Consider the following 20033-nt stretch of genomic DNA (forward strand, 5'->3'; position numbering starts at 1 on the left):
GCACCCCTCCTAGGGATGGCATGGAAGAGCACCAGTAAGCCAGTGACTCAGCCCCTGTAATAGGGTTAGAGGCAGAGAATCCCTGTGGAGAGAGAGGAACCGTCCAGGCAGAGACAGCAAGGGCGGTTTGTTGCTCCAGTGCCTTTCCGTTCACCTTCACACTCCTGGGCCAAACTACACTCAATCATAGGACCTACTGAAGTGATGAGTCTTCAATAAAGACTTAGAGGTTGAGACCGAGTCTGCATCTCTCACATGGGTAGGCAGACCATTCCATAAAAATGGAGCTCTATAGGTGAAAGCCCTGCCTCCAGCTGTTTGCTTAGAAATTCTAGGAACAGTAAGGAGGCCTGCGTCTTGTGACCGTAGCGTACATGTAGGTATGTATGGCAGGACCAAATCGAAAAGATAGGTAGGAGCAAGCCCATGTAATGCTTTGTAGGTTAGCAGTAAAACCTTGAAATCAGTCCTTGCGTTAACAGGAAGCCAGTGTAGAGAGGCTAGCACTGGAGTAATATGATCAAATATTTTGGTTCTAGTCAAGATTCTAGCAGCCATGTTTAGCACTAACTGAAGTTATTTATTGCTTTATCCGGGTGGCAGGAAAGTAGAGCATTGCAGTAGTCTAACCTAGAAGTGACAAAAGCATGGATACATTTTTCTGCATCATTTTTGGACAGAAAGTTTCTGATTTTTGCAATGTTACGTAGATGGAAAAAAGCTGTCCTTGAAACAGTCTTGATATGTTCGTCAAAAGAGAAATCGGGGTCCAGAGTAACGCCAAGGTCCTTCACAGTTTTATTTGATACGACTGTACAACCATCAAGATTAATTGTCAGATTCAACAGAAGATCCGTTTGTTTCTTGGGACCTAGAACAAGCATCTCTGTTTTGTTCCGAGTTTAAAAGTAGAACATTTGCAGCCATCAACTTCCATATTTCTGAAACACAGGCTTCCAGGGAGGGCAATTTTGGGGCTTCACCATGTTTCATCGAAATGTACAGCTGTGTGTCATCCGCATAGCAGTGAAAGTTAACATTATGTTTCCGAATAACATCACCAAGAGGTAAAATATATAGTGAAAACCATAGTGGTCCTAAAACAGAACCTTGAGGAACACCGAAATTTACAGTTGATTTGTCAGAGGACAAACTGATATCTTTCCGACAGATAAAATCTAAACCAGGCAAGTCTGTGTAAACCAATTTGGGTTTCCAATCTCACCCAAAGAATGTGGTGAGTGTGATGTTAGTGATGTTTCAGTTTCACCATGTGTTTTGATCAATGATGTACAGTGCATTCGGAAAGTATTCAGACTCCTTGACTTTTCCACGTTGTTACATTACAGCCTTGTTCAAAAATTGATTCAAGTTTTTTCCTTAGCAATCCACACACAATACCCAATAATGACAAACCAAAAATAGGTTGACATTTTTGAAAATGTATTAAAAATAAAAACTATTTTACATTTACATATTCAGACCCTTTACTCAGTACTTTGTTAAAGCACCTTTGGCAGCGATTGCAGCCTCAAGTCTTGGGTGTGACGCTACAAACTTGGCACACCTGTATTTGGGGATTTTCTCCCATTATTCTTTGCAGATCCTCTCAAGCTCTGGCAGGTTGGATGGGGAGCAGCCGTTTTCAGGTCTCTCGAGAGATGTTTGATCGGATTCATGTCCAGGCTCTGGCTAGGCCACTCAAGGACATTCAGAGACTTGACAGGAAGCCATTCCTGCATTGTCTTGGCTGTGTGCTTAGGGTCATTGTCCTGTTGGAAGGTGAACCTTGAGTGCTCTAGATCAGGTTTTCAACAAGGATCTCTCTGTACTTTGCTCTGTTCATCTTTCCCTCGATCCGGACTAGTCTCCAAGTCCCTCCCGCTGAAAAACATCCCACCAACATGATGCTGCCACCACCATGCTTCACCGTAGGGATGGTGCCAGGTTTCCTCCAGACATGATGCTTGGCATTCTGGCCAAAGAGTTCAATCTTGGTTTCATCAGACCAGAGAATGTTGTTTCTCATGGTCTGAGAGTCCTTTAGGGGCCTTTTGGCAAACTCATAGCGGGCTGTCATGTGCCTTTTACTGAGCAGGGGCTTCTGTCTGGCCACTCTATCATAAAGGCCTGATTGGTGGAGTGCTGTAGAGATGGTTGTCCTTCTGGAAGGTTCTCTCATCTCCACAGAGGAACTCTTGAGCTCTGTCAGTGACCATCGGGTCCTTGATCACCTCCCGTACCTAGGCCCTTCTCCCCTGAGTGTTCAGTTTGGCTGGGCGGCCAGCTCTAGGAAGAGTCTTGTTGGTTCCAAACTTTTTCCATTTAAGAATGATGGAGGCCACTGTGTTCTTTGGGATCTTCAAAGCTGCAGTCATTTTTTGGTACCCTTCCCCAGATATATGCCTCGACACAACCCTGTCTCGTAGCTCTACGGCCATTTCCTTTGTCCTCGTGGTTTGGTTTTTGCTCTGAAAAGCACGGTCAATTGTGGACCTTACATAGACAATCGTGTGCCTTTCCAAATAATGTCCAATCAATTGAATTTACCACAGGTGGACTCCAATCAAGTTGTAGAAACATCTCAAGGATGATCAATGGAAACAGGATGCACCTGAGCTCAATTTCATTTCAATTTCTCATAGTAAAGGGTCTGAATACTTGTGTAAATGAGGTATTTCTGTTTGTTATTTGTAATAAATGTACACAAATTTCTACAAACATGTTTTAATTTGGTCATTATGGGAAACAAATATTAGAATAAGGCTGTAACGTAACAAAATATGGAAAAGGGGACGTGGTTTGAATACTTTCCCGAATGCACTGTATATAAACCCTGGATGGTATATGCTGGGTGTTGGCCAAAGAGACTCTTTGAAGCCACTGGTCGGCCATATTGGCACTCCACAGAAGAAGGAGTCCCACAAAGGAATGAATGAATTTCTACAGTATTTCATTAAATGTATCAAGGACAGAATTACATGCATATGTATTTTGTTGTTGTCGTGGGGAAAGTAACATGAGTACTTTCAAAAATTATACTTTATATATATATATATATATATATATATATATATATATATATATAACGTATGTTTAACTCACATAATATAATTGTAAAGTATGCATTAAGGTGTTTGTAATAGAATAAATGTAAAAATGTATTTTTTCTACTGTGGTGGGTGCGTGCCAAGATGTAGGCGTGTTGGCTTCAAAACTGTGCCCGGTGCTGTCTTCTAGTGTAATTATAAAGCACTGGTTTTGATCGATGAAAGCAGTTTTCATGTATTTCAATAAGACATATATTTTTCTATGAGCAAGGTTTGATTGACAGAAGGTTCGTTGTCGTTGCTGCCTGTTACAAGTAGTTCGTTCACCTTTTGACTTTTGCTTAACGGGTAGCTCGCTAGATACATATTTAGATAGCAAATGTATTGACAGTTGGGTTTAGTCCGTGACTACTTGCTAACTAACATTAGCTGCATTGCAAGCTAACTAATGCAGCAACTGGTGGTGATGCATGGACTGAACAGTAGTCTCGTCGTTGCAGCTGGGTAGCACAACAGAATAGAACTTCGTTCTCTTTTGACAAGACTTTATCAAGCAAGGCAAGTGTGATAACATGAAATTATGTTGGCATGTGTGGCTGTAGAACAGATACGAGAGGGTTAGTTAAAACACATTTGTCTGTAACATTAGTGTTAGTTTGCCAGGTTAGTTAATGTTAGCTAACTATTGGCAAGTTAATTAAATGTGGGCTAATTTATCAGTTAACGTAACATGACTGAGTAAGGACGTATAACTAAGTTTGCTAGCTATAACTAAATTAGCTCTAGTCCAGATATACAACACAGCAGCTAACAAACAAGCCACTTCTATCCCAGACGAACGCAAATATGGCTAACTTGTTGACTAACGTTAAACTAATTTACGAATGTTGCATAGCTAGGCAGCTAACTATCGAATGACTTACCAGACAATTTCAAATGAGACGATGTAGCTAGCTAATGCATCCATTATGAAATAATTTTGCAATGTTATACCGACAGCTTTGCAAATTGAAAATGCTATTGAATGCAATTGAACTGTTTGTACGTAATTAACGTTCGTCAGCTAACGTTACCATTCAAAGTCACATTATTAGACATCGTCTGCATACAATTTCAGATCATGTCGAGCATTGAACAGTTTAATCTATTGGTATTCAATGTCTCTTGTTGATGTTTTGTTTTACAGAGCACAATCCATGGAACACGCGACATTAAATACCAGTCAAATATGGACCAAGAAAATGGTACGGAACGTTTTTGTGCAGTTGTTATAACGAGGTAGCTAGCTAGCAAGCCAGGACATTGGAGAAATACAACAGCGTTGCAAGTGAAACACCTACATAGCAGCTTGACAGCTAAGCTTGGTCTGTCTGTGTGCGTGGAGTGCCTATGGCGGAGTTTGGAGAGAACAACGGCTCATCTCCATCGAATACTGGGGATTCGGTGGCTTTGCCCAGTGATAAAACAGACGGGAGGACGCAGTGCGAAGTATCGGTCTTCAATGGGGACTGTGGGATACCGGCAGACATGGTTGGATCAGAAACGTTACATGACAGCCCAGGGCTTGAAACCGCCAACAATTCCTCTGTCAGATTGGATTCCAAATCCGGAATACCACGCAGGAGCAGCATTATAAAGGTAAATCATATTTTTATGCAGATTTACACGGATTTGAGAACACAAAGAGGTCCATGATTGGCTATATTGTTAGCTTCGTGGATGCATCCTTAGATTTGATCTTCCACTAAGTGTACATGTTATGCACATTGGTTCAGCAACCTCGACCACTTGCAATCCAAAAACCACTGTTCACACACACATTGACAATGCAAACAGTCAGGTGAGAGTATAGGTCTTGTCTGAATTTCATTGCAAGTGTCAATTCACCATTCAGAGAAAAAAGTGATCCGTTTGCGGCATCTTTCAAACAGCAATTTTGAGTGCTTGACGTTTACCATATGTTGCCATTCAACATTTGGGAAAGTCTGGACCAATTCCTGTGGTTAAGAACAGTTTCCAAATTAAATTGATGCCATTGTTGCTTCTCAACACATTGGTTTGGTAAGCAGTTCATCACATGAGACAAGGCTTTTCCTCATTAAGACCTTTCAGCTTTGAATTTCGTTGTCTTCATTTAGATAGTGTTGTCAGTTGGCCTCAATATTAGCCAACAACAGATGGCCTCATGAAGGAAATTATGCATTCACCTATTTCCTCATATTGACTGTTTTGCAAGGTTGTTTTGTTTTCCCTGAAAGTGAAGGCTACAAATCCCTAAATAGGCCTACAAATTTCATTCAAGTGTAGCCTAGGTCTTGCAGACTGAGGCTATCACATTGCTAAACTCACAGCTTTTTTGTATTTCTCTTATTGCCGCTCACTAGGCAGGTTTCCATTGCTTTTGTTGAATAAACCTGGGTCAATGTCGCAAAAAAAAACATTGCGACGTGTAATGGAAACGGCAGCTATTGAAGAAATGTTCTGAAGATCAACATTTTTTATCCATTCAACGGGTGGATTTGTCTAGTCAAACTTTCTTCATTGCAAGAAATGATGATGGAAACAGTTTTTCAGAATAAATGAATCATTTAAGGTACTCTGGGCACGTGATGTCACACGTTACTATAAAGCTTCACTACACATTTTAATTCTAAATGTCTACTGCTTGCAAAAAAAAATGTTTTTCAACTATACAAATGTTTATTTGGAGAACAAGGATTGTCTTGACTTTCAAGAATGCTTGAATTGTTTTGCCTTGCTTTTCTGGTTGGCTGGATGCAAGTTTTACAATCCAATTATTTCAGCTCTACAGGAGTGCAAGTTTCACAAGAGCACAGACCATGGCGATACGTTGGCACATGAGAATTATTAGAATATGGCAAAGATGAGTAAATTCTTGCATTCTATCCATGCTGGCCTTTGCGGGCTACCTGAGACATGAAACATACTGTAGGTGGGAAGGCATACAGACTGTCACATTTATTAATGCGCAAATTCCCTAAATGGATAATGGAAACAGTTCAACCACTTAATTTTTTATTTGGCACTCAAGGTTTTTGCGAACATTGTAATTTTTTGGGGAGGGGGTTGACGTCATTACGGTCTGCTGTATTTGTCACAAGACAGTTCAGTAGAAACAAAGGCAGTTGTTGCAATTTCTATGCAAACTTTCTAAATGTCAACAACAAAATCACTGCACAAGTTAATGGAAACGGCTAATGTAGGCCTAGGTCTATCCCATATTGCTTTGTATCTTTAGATTTTTAAGCTGGTTATGGCTTACACTCTAGCCCAGGGATGTGCAACTCCAGTCCTTTGTGGCCTGATTGCTTTCACATTTTTGCCCCAGCTAACACCCCTGACTCCAAAAATCAACTAATGATCTTTAGTTTAGAATGCAATTAGTTTAATCAGATGTGTTTGCTAGGGTTTGAGGGAAAAGTGTAACAACCACTGAGCCCCTGAGGACTGGAGTTGCCCATCCACGCTCCTAGCTTTCTTAGTGATAAACTTATCAGATCTGCAAGTCAACTGTGTAGCCTTATGAATGGATAGTCCACACTGTGACTAAAGTTGCATCACTATCTTTAGATCAGGTCATTTCTGGACCAACTGTAGATGAGGCTCGTACTTGTTATTGATTGTTATTCATTGTGAGCCTTTTCATTGTGTTATTGTTGATTTGCCAGCAATGAACACAGTTCTTTCCAGTTAAGCTCTTTTCCAAGCCAGGTTTTGTGGGCAGCACTTTCTTGGCACATTGAAAGCGTTGAACTTTCATGCTCTCTCTGCCTGGAGATTGATGTTAGGTAATATTGACATTTCTGCCATGTAAAGTTCCAAGTAATCTCTTACCACACAAGGACCTGTCTCACTTCCCAGCTGTGAAGAACTATTTATTTTATCTGATGTCCACTCCTGTGACACAAGGTTCAATATCCTCTGTTAATAGGTCAATTATATCTATTGAAATGTATTGGAGAGCAGAGAAATCTGTATTTACCCACCCAAAATGTATTGCACATACCTTCACTCACCAAGCTCTTGGTTGGTCCAGGAAGCCCACATTTAGGAAACCTTTTTTTGTCAACAAACCTCTTATTGCTATTGAACAAAGCATAATGCACTTGTCGTGCAAGAACTGACTGGTCCGAAGGTAGTCTACTGCCAAAGGATCCAGTCAGCAAATGATCAAATTTTTAAATGTATTTTATTTCACCTTTATTTCACCAGGTAGGCCAGTTGAGAACAAGTTCTCATTTACAACTGCGACTGGCCAAGATAAAGCAAAGCAGTGCGACAAAACAACACAGTTACACATGGGATAAACAAACGTACAGTCAACAATAGAAACATCTGAATACAGTGTGTGCAAATGAAGTAAGGAGGTAAGGCAATAAACAGGCCAATAGTGGCAAAGTAATTACAATTTAGCAATTTACACTGGAGTGATATGTGCAGATGAGGATGTGCAAGCAGAAATACTGGTGTGCAAAAGAGCAGAAACACAAATATGGGGATGAGGTAGGTAGTTGGTTGGATGGGCTATTTACAGATGGGCTGTGTACAGCTGCAGCGATCGGTAAGCTGCTCTGACAGCTGTTGCTTAAAGTTAGTGAGTTAGTGAGGGAGATATGTCTCCAACTTCAGTGTTTTTGTGTGTTTTCTTTGCAATTCGTTCCAGTCATTGGCAGCAGAGAACTGGAAGGAAAGGCGGCCAAAGCAAGTGTTGGCTTTGGGGATGACCAGTGAAATATACCTGCTGGAGCGCGTGCTATGGTTGGGTGTTGCTATGGTGACCAGTGAACGAAGGCAGAGCTCTACCTAGCAAAGACTTATAGATGACCAAGAGCCAGTGGGTTTGGCGACGAATGTGTATCGAGGACCAGCCATTAAGAGCATACAGGTCGCAGTGGTGGGTAGTATATGGGGCTTTGGTGACAAAATGGATGGCACTGTGATTGACTGCATCCAATTTGTTGAGTAGTGTTGGAGGCTATTTTGTAAACGACATCGCTGAAGTCGGTAGGATCGGTAGGATAGTCAGTTTTGAGGGTATGTTTGGCAGCATTAGTGAAGGAGGTTCTTTTGCGAAATAGGAAGCCGATTTCAAGATTTAACTTTGGATTGGAGATGCTTAATTAATGTGAGTCTGGGAGGAGAGTTTACAGTCTAGCCAGACACCTAGAATTTGTGGACAACTATAAATATCTAAGTCAGAACCGCTTAGAGTAGTGATGCTAGTCGTGCGGGCTTGTCCGGGCAGCGATCGGTTGAAGAGCATGCATTTCGTTTTACTAGTATTGACGAGCAGTTGGAGGCCACGGAAGTAGTGTTGTATGACGTTGAAGCTCGTTTGGAGGTTTGTTAAACCTCTTAGGGATCCCTTACACAACCGTAAGGCTCTCCAGAGGGTAGTGAGGTCTGCACAATGCATCACCGGGGGGCAAACTACCTGCCCTCCAGGACACCTACACCACCCGATGTCACAGGAAGGCCATAAAGATCATCAAGGACAACAACCACCCGAGCCACTGCCTGTTCACCCCGCTATCATCCAGAAGGCGAGGTCAGTACAGGTGCATCAAAGCTGGGACCGAGAGACTGAAAAACAGCTTCTATCTCAAGGCCATCAAACTGTTAAACAGCCACCACTAACATTGAGTGGCTGCTGCCAACACACTGACTCAACTCCAGCCACTTTAATAATGGGAATAGATGGGAAATGATGTAAAATATATCACTAGCCACTTTAAACAATGCTACCTAATATAATGTTACATACCCTACATTATTCATCTCATATGTATATGTATATACTGTACTCTATATCATCTACTGCATCTTTATGTAAGACATGTATCACTAGCCACTTTACCTATGCCACTTTGTTTACATACTCATCTCATATGTATATACTGCACTCAATACCATCTACTGTATCTTGCCTATGCCGCTCTGTACCATCACTCATTCATATATCTTTATGTACATATTCTTTATCCCCTTACACTTGTGTGTATAAGGTAGTAGTTTTGGAATTGTTAGCTAGATTACTTGTTGGTTATTACTGCATTGTCGGAACTAGAAGCACAAGCATTTCGCTACACTCGCGTTAACATCTGCTAACCATGTGTATGTGACAAATAAAATTTGATTTGATTTATATCCCATTCCCGCTCGAATCCCGTTAACAGGATTGGTTTGACAACATCCAGTGAAATTGCAGTGCGCCAAATTCAAAAACACTCATAATAAGAATTCATAAAACATACAAGTGTTCTACATCAAAATAAAGCTTAACTTCTTGTTAATCCAGCCGCTGTGTCAGATTTCAAAAAGGCTTTACGGCGAAAGCAGACCATGAGATTATCTGAGGACAGCACCTCGCATACAAACACATGAAAATCACATTTCAACCAGGCAGGTGTGCGACAAAAGTCAGAAATAGCTATATAATTAATGCCTTACCTTTTGAACATCATCTTCTGTTGGCACTCCAAAATTTCCCAGAAACATCACAAATGGTCCTTTTGTTCGATAATGTCCTTCTTTATGTCCCAAAAATGTCAATTTATTTGGCGCGTTTGATTCAGAAATATACCGGTTTCAACTTGCTCAACATGCCTACAAAGTATCTAATAAATTACCTGTAAACTTGGTCCAAACATTTTAAACAACATTCCTAATCCAACCTACGGTATCCTAAAACGTAAATAATCGCTAAAATTTAAGACTGGGTATACTGTATTCAATACTGGATAAAAACAACGTGAAGCGCATTCCAGGTCATGCGCAACAAAAAACTTGAGTCCATCTGAGTGACACATGGAAAGAACAGGACTACTTCTTAATTTCTCAAAAGAAAAACATCAACCAAATTCTAAAGATCGTTGACATCTAGTGGAAGCCATAGGAACGGCAACCAGATTCCTATTAAAAAGGGTTTCCCATAGAAAGCTAATGGAAAACACATTGACCTCGAACATTTTTTTCCCCTGGATGGATTGTGCTCTGGGTTTCGCCTGCCAAATCAGTTCTGTTATACTCACAGGCATTATTCAAACAGTTTTAGAAACTTCAGAGTGTTTTCCAAATCTAGTAATAATATGCATATCCTAGCTTCTGGAACTGAGTAGCAGGCAGTTTACTTTGGGAACGCTTTTCATCCGGACGTGAAAATACTGCCCCCTAGCCCAAAGAGGGTTTAACACCGTGTCCAAAGAAGGGCCAGATGTATACAGAATGGTGTCGTCAGTGTAGAGGTGAATCAAAGAATCACCCGCAGCAAGAGCGACATCATTGATATATGCAGAGAAAAGAGTCGGCCCGAGAATTTAACCCCGTGGCACCCTCATAAAGACTGCCAGAGGTCCGGACAACAGGCCTTCCGATTTGACACACTGAAATCTATCTGAGAAGCAGTTAGTGAACCAGGCGAGGCAGTCATTAGAGAAACCAAGACTGTTGAGTCTCCCGACAAGAATACCGTGATTGACAGAGTCGAAAGCCTTGGCCAGGTCGATGAAGACGGCTGCACATGTGGCTTACCACCAATGTCCCAATTGCAATAAGGGACTGTAAGACTACACAATAACAGCCTTCTCTGCCAGTCTTGACAAGTTGGTATAATACAACACTGGTCCATATGCAAACCAGAATTGGGCAAATTTCCAGGCTAATCATGCTGGCCCTGTCAGACCAGAGTTAAAATGGACAACCCCCATTAGTAGAAGTGGGTTCTGCTTCAGGTCTTGGACCTGTTCATAACTGTGCAGCCATATTACATGCTCACATCTCTCCATTCCACTTCCACCTTACACTGTAGCCTTGCAAATATGTCAGTGACTAGAAAGTGATGCCACCATGCTTTTTTGAAATGACACTGAACAAAAATATAAACGCAACATGCAATCATTTCAAAGATTTTACTGAGTTACAGTTCATATAAGGAAATCAGTCAATTTACATTCATTAGGCCCTAATCTATGTATTTTACATGACTGGGAATACAGATATGCATTTGTTGGTCACCGATACAGTACCTTTAAAAAAATAATAAAATTAAAAGATAGTGGTGTGGATCAGAAAAACAGTCCGTATCTGGTGTGACCACCATTTGCCTCATGCAGCATGACGCATATCCTTCGCATATAGTTGATCTGGCTAGTGATTGTGGCCTGTGGATTGTGGCCACTTTCTCTTTGTCTTCACTCATAAAATGACTGCTGATTTTCAACTGTATTATGGAGCGCAAATCCCCATTTGCACAAGTTGAATGTTTTCTGTCATTTTTTTACCTTTGAAATCAACATTTGTTTTTACATTTAGATTATTTACTCAACACATTTTCACTGAGAGAACAGCTTTCTGTGGAACGGGTAAGATATTTGTTTACATGTTTTGATTGGTCAGATAAGTTCAGATAAATACGTCAAACCCATGGTTTCCATATGTTTGATGCTATTCCATTTGCTTCGTTCCAGCCATTATGCCTCCTGTGATGTGGGGAGAGAGCGGGGTGGGCAATGTAGCGGTCTTGTCATGAAGCACTGAACATCATGATGTGAATTGGAATGTGTTTAGGATATTACATGCATTATTACAGAATGATGCACTAAAAATGTGTAATATTTTTAGAACATGGAACAAGGAAAAACATTATTAACCGGTTCTTAAGATTTGAAAATAATGGTTCTGACCCGAACACTAGATATCACTTTTGTTTCTGTTCCTCAAAATGGTTTTGTTCTTTTTTTATTTATTTTTATTTTAAAAGGTTCCAATCCCTGAGTAATATAATAACCTATTTCTCTACTAAAGCAGGATAGTTTTTCTGCAGTGATGAGAGGATGTGGTCAGCAGTGGTGGAAGAAGTATCCAATTGTCATACTTGAGTAAAAGTAAAGATATCTTAAAAGAAAACTACTCAAGTAAAAGGGAAGGTCACTTTGGCCTAACAGTTAATTTGTATCTGTTCAGTTTTGACCAACAACTGAAAATTACTGATTTTGAATGAGTTGAATGGTTAAATTATTTTCTCACAGATAGTTCACTTAACAAGGTCCCTCCATTGATAGATAGCTATCAATTCTCTTCTATATCTTGTTGCCAAACCACAGCTCAGAGCATGTCCCTGATTAGTGATCAACCAAGCAAAATGTAGGCCTAGGATTTTTCCAACTGTCCACTGCAAATAAGTCTTCTGATCTGGTCCAGGCAGAACAAAAGTAGCAAAACATTGTCTTCCAATTCAGATGCTCCATATTTCAAGGGGAGCCTTATACTGCTACTTAGTTAGCTTAGGAATCCCTTGCAGCAATTTTATTTTTCTCCCTTTTCTCAAGATCAGGGTTATTTGTCGATATTGAGTAGTTTACATGACACAATCCTACACCAGTTTATGATGCCTGATATTTCTTGCACCCTAGTGCTAACCAAACCCAGTTTCAATGTGAAATGCCATTGGTCTCATAGACTAGATGTAACATGGTAAATGTAAATCTTGGACACTGAAATTGGATTGATATGTTACATTTGCTATGGTTATATAAGATGGAAGAGTACATGAGACAAAAACTAAAGGAGGGTTTGTATGGTCGGGGTGGGTGTATAACGTGAATGTCTAGCAACCCAAAGGTTGTGTGTTCGAATCCCATTTATCATTTTAGCAAAATGTGACATTTTGCAACTACTTACTACTTTTTAGCTACTTTGCAACTACTAAGCATGTTAGCTAATCTTTCTTCTAACCTTAACCCGTTTAGCTAACCCTAACCTAACTCCTAACCTTGACCCCTAACATCTAGCAACCCAAAGGTTGTGTGCGAATCTCATCAAGGACAATTTTAGTTAATTAACAACATTGCAACTACTTAGCATGTCAGCTAACCCTTTCCATAACCTTAACCCTAACCTAACTCCTAGCCCTAACCTTGACCCGTAACTCTAGACCCTAGCCACCTAACTAACGTTAGCCACAACAATTTGGAATTCGTAACACATCCTACGTTTGCAAATATGTAAAATATTGTACGAATTGCAATTTGTAACATATAATATGAAATGGATGATGGACATCCACAAAATAATAAATGCCATATGAAACATTACATATCATACTAATGCAGTGTCTCAGAATTGTATGCACATAATAATATGAAATGCTCTGAGGCCAGGTTGGAAATGTCTGGTGTGTGGCTGCTATTACGGATAGGCATTAGAAATAATTTCACTACTCAAATCTCATGATCCCCCCCCCCCCCCCCCCCTTACATTTTTTTACCTGAGCCTTGCACGAGGGAGAAATGCGGAGGGTTCCGCTATGATGGAGCAGCAGGCAGAGGGGCCGGTTGTGTGAGATGGAGAGAGACAGACTAGAAAGTGCATGTCTTGAGTCTAGGGCTGGGCGGTATACCGGTATTGATTCATGGACCAGTTTGGGATTTTACTTTACCTTCTGTAACGGTATTTGAATGTTTGGTTCGTTAAATGTGATATAGTTTGCAAAGCTACTTTAGTCATCTTTCTCAGCTCTCTCTCCATGTCGCTATCCACACAGACCTAGCCCCGTCCCCTGCCTCAAGGTGCAAATTTGTTGTTCCTCGACCACGAGACACTTGCATTCAGTCTGCATGGTCAATGCAGAGCATGCAACAATGTTGATGACAATGATTCTGTTTTTGCTTTGCTTTTTAATATAAATCCACTTGCGTTCTATAATTACACAATTCGTTTGTGATTCTTACATCTGCAAACAGCAAGTTTGGCCTAAATATTGATAGTCGCTAATTGTTAGCCACTAATGCTAAATTCTAGCTAACTAATAAATATACTGAGTCAGAGCAGACGTAATTAGATATACAGCCTGATAATACCAGTGATGGTGTAGACCTAAATCAGCATGTTGTTTGTGCAACAGTATCTTCTAAATCAAAGAGGAATATGCAAAGCAAGACCGTGTTAGCTACATGAAGTAGCTAAGCGAACATTGAATGTAGCCAAAGATTATAGGGTCCCCTAGGAAACACTTCTCAACACTTTGGTTCCTACCCTGTCACAATAACTCCTCCCTAATCATATTTCCATGATTCCAACAGTTCTCCCAAGTGTTTTGCTCTAAATCGCAAGTCAAAATCGCAATTGCAACATTTGGTTAAAAATAAGGCCTAGATTGTTTGCCCATATCGTGCAGCTCTACATGGCAGTGTGGACATGATCTCAAATGAGTGCAGGAAATGCAGAAATGGATAAATGCGTCAAATAATTTTTGGTTGAAGTTTGAACGGTATGAAACAGAATGGAGAAATACCCATTGCAATCACTTAGAATCTATGTGTTGCTGCTATATGGTCACACACTACTCATAAAGCAAATGTATAACTTGTATTATTCAAAAACATAAAATATATATATATATATATATATATAATATATATACATACACACACACATTTTAATAAAATAAAATAGGAGTTTCAAATGTCATCCTTGTATGTAACAGTGTCGTGGATAATTTACTTAAGACAAGGCATTTTCATTCCTAATTAAATTAGGCCTAAAAAAAAAAAATTAGGCCTATTCAAATACTAACATCCGTTTCAGATATTCAAATATTTGAATAACTGTGCCCATCCCTAGCTACTCTCCAAATTAAATCAATTCGCAACAGACTGGCTCATGATTAAAATGTGCAAAGTATTAGGGCTGTCCTTGACAAAACAAAATGTTGGTCGATCGAGAGTCGTCTGTTCTACATGTAAAACATGTATTTTTCCATATATAGACACACCCTATGTTTGAATACAGCCAACTATATGTAGGCTACTGAGCTTGTCTGATGCTTTAAGCACTGCGATTTAAAAATGAAGACACACAAATTACTGAAGAGGGAGCCAGAGATCAATATAGCCTAACCAGAAGAATAAAAACCTGTTCCCGACACTCTTCCTCCCGTTGCTGCTGGCCTTTGCAGATTATACCAGTTTATGCTCCTGAAGTTGCCGGTAATGGGCTACACCAGTGGTCGGCAACTTTTTCCATTTGCAGTGCCAAGTTATCATACTATTTCTACTGATCTGCATGCCAGTTATGATTTTCAAATGCACATTTTCATGGAACAGTTTTATATATCTCAATCAATGTCATGTGGTTAATCAAAATTCTATCTGAATGAAAACTATTCAAATTTAAACTTCTGTTGCCATTGCCGATATGTAAAAATAGCATACATAAAGCCAACAAATAAAAACATTGCAGTCCGCAGGTAGAAAATATCCTATGAATCACATTGGCTATGCATGGCCTGTCTGTAAGGAACTTGAAACATTGTCAACTATTAGCTTGGTCCGGCCCAAAGCTCCTGCTAGCAAACTTGTAACATTGTATAAAATATTCTGGGCCCTCAGTTTCCTGTGACAGTGAGCTCCGGAGAGACAGACACAGCTGTAGGCTGTTTGCGGGATAAGAAGTAATCAGGTAGGTCTATTTTATGACGTTTACACCGGATCAGAGCATGACATTTTTATCAAGAAAGATTTTTCAAATAGGCTACATTGAGGAACTATTGGCATTCTCAATGGATGTAAAAAGTCTTTGTTTACTTGCTGTTTGAGGCGAAGAAAAAAATTACTTTGAGAAATAGTATCAGATCCCAAAGGGGCACATTTATAGGCCTACATTTGCATGCAGGCCCGATAGTCTATAGGCCTACTTCTATGTGTAATTAGGTGCGTGTCCTTAGTCAAGATTGACAGGAGCAGTACAGTACAAACAAGACATGGAATAAATTGACAACTCGTAAATGGAATGAAATAAACCAGGGAAGCCTAGGTTGTGCACTCTGCAAACAATGTGTCCACTCCTACAATGACAATGGTAAGACTGTAGTAATAATATATTGAATGCATAAACAGAAATGACCTTAACAAAAAAACATTGTAGATTTTTAGAAATAATGGGAATGAATTGGTAAATGTACTACTGGTGATACTGGTGTGCCGTCCCTGCGGCCTCTGCAATGGATTAGTCCACTCAGACAGGCGTGAATCAGACGGGTGCCTCGTGTGCCATACACATTTTTTATTTGCCACTGCTCGACTAAAAAAAATCTTGGTCGACCAACAGCCTATCGACCAAACAATCGACCAGTCGACTTAATGGAGTCAGCCCTAAGAGCTATGAAGGGAACATGGAGCAAATGGATTGCGGGAGCAATGCCTCGCCTCATTGATCCTGTAATTACTTATCATTGGGTAGGCTATATTATGGTTTCAGTAATCGGCCATCGGATGCATGTAGGCATACATAATTGTCACACATGCACTGTGCATCACTGTTCGTTATATTTTTTGTAATTAATATTTCACCTTGTTATATAAATGGCTGCAAGAATGTTAGAAATTAAGCACTGCGACAATATTCTGCCTCGGTTGAAAGGAGAGAGCCTCTTAGCCTAGTATGCTGCGCAACATTTGCTGTCAGTGAAAAGCCGGAAAATATGTGTAGGACATAGAAAGTTCGAACGCCAACCCATTTTCATGCTAAGCTACTTGGTCAGAGGAGCAGTAGTACGTTTTTAGGGAAGACCGCAGTAGTGGTGCGTGGGTAAAATCACTGGGGAAGCCAGAAAAAAAGCTATATTACAACCTATGTGTTGTGGTAATTGCGTTGTTTGCTCTTTAACCTGTTACTTCATAGGCCTTGCAACTGTGACAAATATGCCTAAAGGCAGAGACAATAAGAAGACAGTAGCAGAATAAATTCAACCACACCTTTGTTTCATCAAAACAACGGACAGCAACATCTGTCCAGTGAAGTCCACAAAGCATATTGCATATAACTGACAGTTACATGCCCTACAGCATGGTCAAGCAAAGTAATGTTTCTGACATTTTCGGGCCACTAAACAACTATTGATTTAGAACCATGGAGAGTTGGCGCAAGTCGCAAAGAAAACAGGAGCTGCCTCCACTATTCCCGCACCATTTCAACTTCATCATCATCAAATCACCTACAGTATGTTTAGTCTAATACTGTGACTACCAAAAAATATTTAGTCCAGTCAACGTAAGCTAATATGATGTGGCTGTCCATGGTTCTGATTTCTGTGTGCATGTGCGTTCGTGCAAATAGAGCGAACATGTTGACTCACCCTATTTGAAGAGAAAGGCCAATGCCATCCTCCTCATTCATGTTGATGAAACAGTCTATCACTCTGTCATACAGTACACTATTTTATTTTTTTGTGGTCCTAGGCTACCTGGATAAAATGCTTGCTCGCTAGCCTAACTTCCTTTCATGGGCAATGTTAGCTAGTTAACATTAGCCTTCTAAATCTAGCTACTTATTGAACTTCCATCCTCAGGCCAGGGGCACAATGTATGAATTAATGGTTGGATTAGAATCTGCGTTATAAGCATTGGCCAGTACGGAGAATTAAGTAAAACCACAAGTCCAAATCCCTATCTCCATGGCTAATTTAGGAAAGGGACAATTTTAGCTAGCTTGCCACTGGAGGACAACACAATGAGATACAACAATTCAAGTTGTTTCTGTCAATGACGTTTGCTCTCAATGCGATTTGATAGGAGTGAAACCAAACCCAAACTGGCTTCCATTGACACGTATTTATTTATTTGTATTTTTTGGGGGTGCGCCAGGACCATTCACAGTTGAGCTGACGCTGATTAGCTATTATTTTATACTATTTTTATAAAGAAAGGCCAAATACTTGCTGGCTTCCCTGGCATTCAAAGCTACGGGCTGCGTCATACTCTTTTGGACAAAACCGCATCAGATGGCCTACACATGGAGACAGAGATGCGCTGTTTCGCTTGCTTGGATGCTTTCTCAGATGAGATGCATTCAGCCTCTTGTGATTTGAAGGAAAATTATGAAAAACAAAGACACATTTTTTGCTATGTTTTCTCTCTTGGTAATGTTTTGGGGAAGTCTGGCTACCCTTCACATCCATGAATACACACCACTGGAAGACTGTCCATCCCCCATGTACCAGTATAATTTATTAATTAATCCACTCAGGTGTCACTCATTTACAGGGCTGGGGACTTGACGGAGAGCTACTGGCTATAACCTGTTATTTTAGGGGGACCACCGATGACTTGGCAGTACTCAAGTGGCTTTACCAGGGTAATGTTCATAGTAGACCACCATTAATTGAAGGGAAGTGCATAAGCGCACCATAACACAGGTATACACATTTCTGACACCTTCAATTATTAACAGATCTTAGCACCTGTTCACTTTAAACCCAAGTCCGTTTTTGAATTGTATAGTGGTAGGGAATAGGCAACTAGATTCAGCTGCGGTCTGATTTTTGTTAGAGCGGATGTTCGGGGGTCCGGAAGATAATTATTTCTACACTGCAAAATTGACCACAAGTAGTAAGGCCAAAAATATATTGTATTTGAAAACAGTTTTGTACCTGATTTTATATTGACACGATCACGTCTTTTTATTTGTGGGAATACTTTATATAAATGTTAACTGAATTTCTGGTGATTTAAGTATATATTTTTTGCAGAAAAACTGAAATCCTTGGTGATATTAGTCTTTAAAAATGTTTTTTTTTTACAAAAATCTTTGGAGGGGGGGAATCACTCACAGGCTGGTTTTGGCCCACGGGACGCCTGTTACTGACCCCTGCCATACATCTTCAAGAGTTGGCCCAGGATATGACAACTGTTCGATTGTGTACATTTTGCTCAGTCTGCAGTCACTGACTGCAATGAAGGCTAGTCGATCTCAAACACGGCCGGCATCTTTTGATCTGTGATTGAACGCTAGAAAGACAGTCACTGTCACGACGCGTTGGCATTGTACTGTAGAACTTTAGTACAATTTATTGATCTCACAAGATTTCTCTTCTCACGTCCTAATTTGTTCATGATTGGCATATGGATTCCTTTGACCTGACCACATTCCTTCTGCCCCAGCACCGTTCTCTTCTCCTGTTTGACCTTTGGGCTCTTCCAGCTATGCAGCTGATAAATTAGCAAAACCGTAATCACAATAAAGTTTATGCAGGCTTTGGGCATCTTGATACCCATGGCAAAAACTAAGCAGTAGGGCCTAATTTTATTCACAGTCAGTACTGTGGTGTTAAGAAGCCTTCCAGCAGTATGTTAGGCTAGTCTCATTAATGATGCCTCATTAGATGCTGAACGATATTGAAGCTGCTCACTCTCCTTCATGGATATATATTGCGTGACACGACACCTATGATTTATTGCTGCTTGCTTCTTTAAAGTGATATTTTGGTAAGAGTCAGATGAATTGTGGATACCATTTTTATGTCTGTCCAGTATGAAGGAAGTTGGAGGCAGTTTTGTGAGCCAATGCTAACTAGCGTTAGCGCAATGACGAAGTCTATGGATATCTGCTAGCATGGGTTTGGACCTATGCAATACGATGACTGCACATGTTGCCTTACTTCCTGGATCCAGTCCCATACTGTATTGAATGGGCTTTAAGATTATATAATCAAATTAATGAAAACATGGTCATTTGAGATGTGTATATGAATTTATATTTGTGGATTAATTTACTTCTACCCAATGCATTTTATAAAGATATTTGATTTCATCTCATTTTTATTTATTTATTTTTTGCTTGAAGACCATTGGAAAAAACAGAAGTGGTCACACTTTCCCATCATAAAGCAATGTTATAACTGATATTGCACATCTACCTTTCATTTACAGTATTGGCTATTGTTTCTAAAATCACATTATCGTCTAATACAAATCTGGTTCAGGTCAGATTAAAGCAGGGGTTCCCAATTAGGGCAGGGCTCGACATTAACGCTTGTCCTCTTGTCCAGGACAACTTGAATTTGAGCGGAGGTGGTCAGCATTTTAAAACTATTAATCATAAATGTTTAACTTCTTGGATATAGGGGGCGCTATTTTAATTTTTGGATGAAAAACGTTCCCGTTTTAAACAAGATATTTTGTCACGAAA

At 40.1% G+C, this 20033-nt stretch overlaps 1 protein-coding gene across 1 annotated transcript in view; it reads left to right on the forward strand.

Annotated features, from left to right (window-relative positions):
• The first annotated feature begins 4347 nt into the window (after positions 1–4347).
• The window catches only part of LOC139365594 (inactive phospholipase C-like protein 2), a 60297-nt gene continuing 44611 nt past the window's right edge, over positions 4348–20033 (forward strand). The window contains exon 1 of the mRNA XM_071102822.1: positions 4348–4688. Coding sequence (XP_070958923.1) covers positions 4440–4688 — 249 coding nt within the window. The 5' untranslated portion in view covers positions 4348–4439. The remainder of the gene's footprint in view (positions 4689–20033) is intronic.

The sequence above is a fragment of the Oncorhynchus clarkii genome, chromosome 2 (genome assembly GCF_045791955.1).
Source record: "Oncorhynchus clarkii lewisi isolate Uvic-CL-2024 chromosome 2, UVic_Ocla_1.0, whole genome shotgun sequence".
Taxonomy (NCBI): Eukaryota; Metazoa; Chordata; class Actinopteri; order Salmoniformes; family Salmonidae; genus Oncorhynchus; species Oncorhynchus clarkii.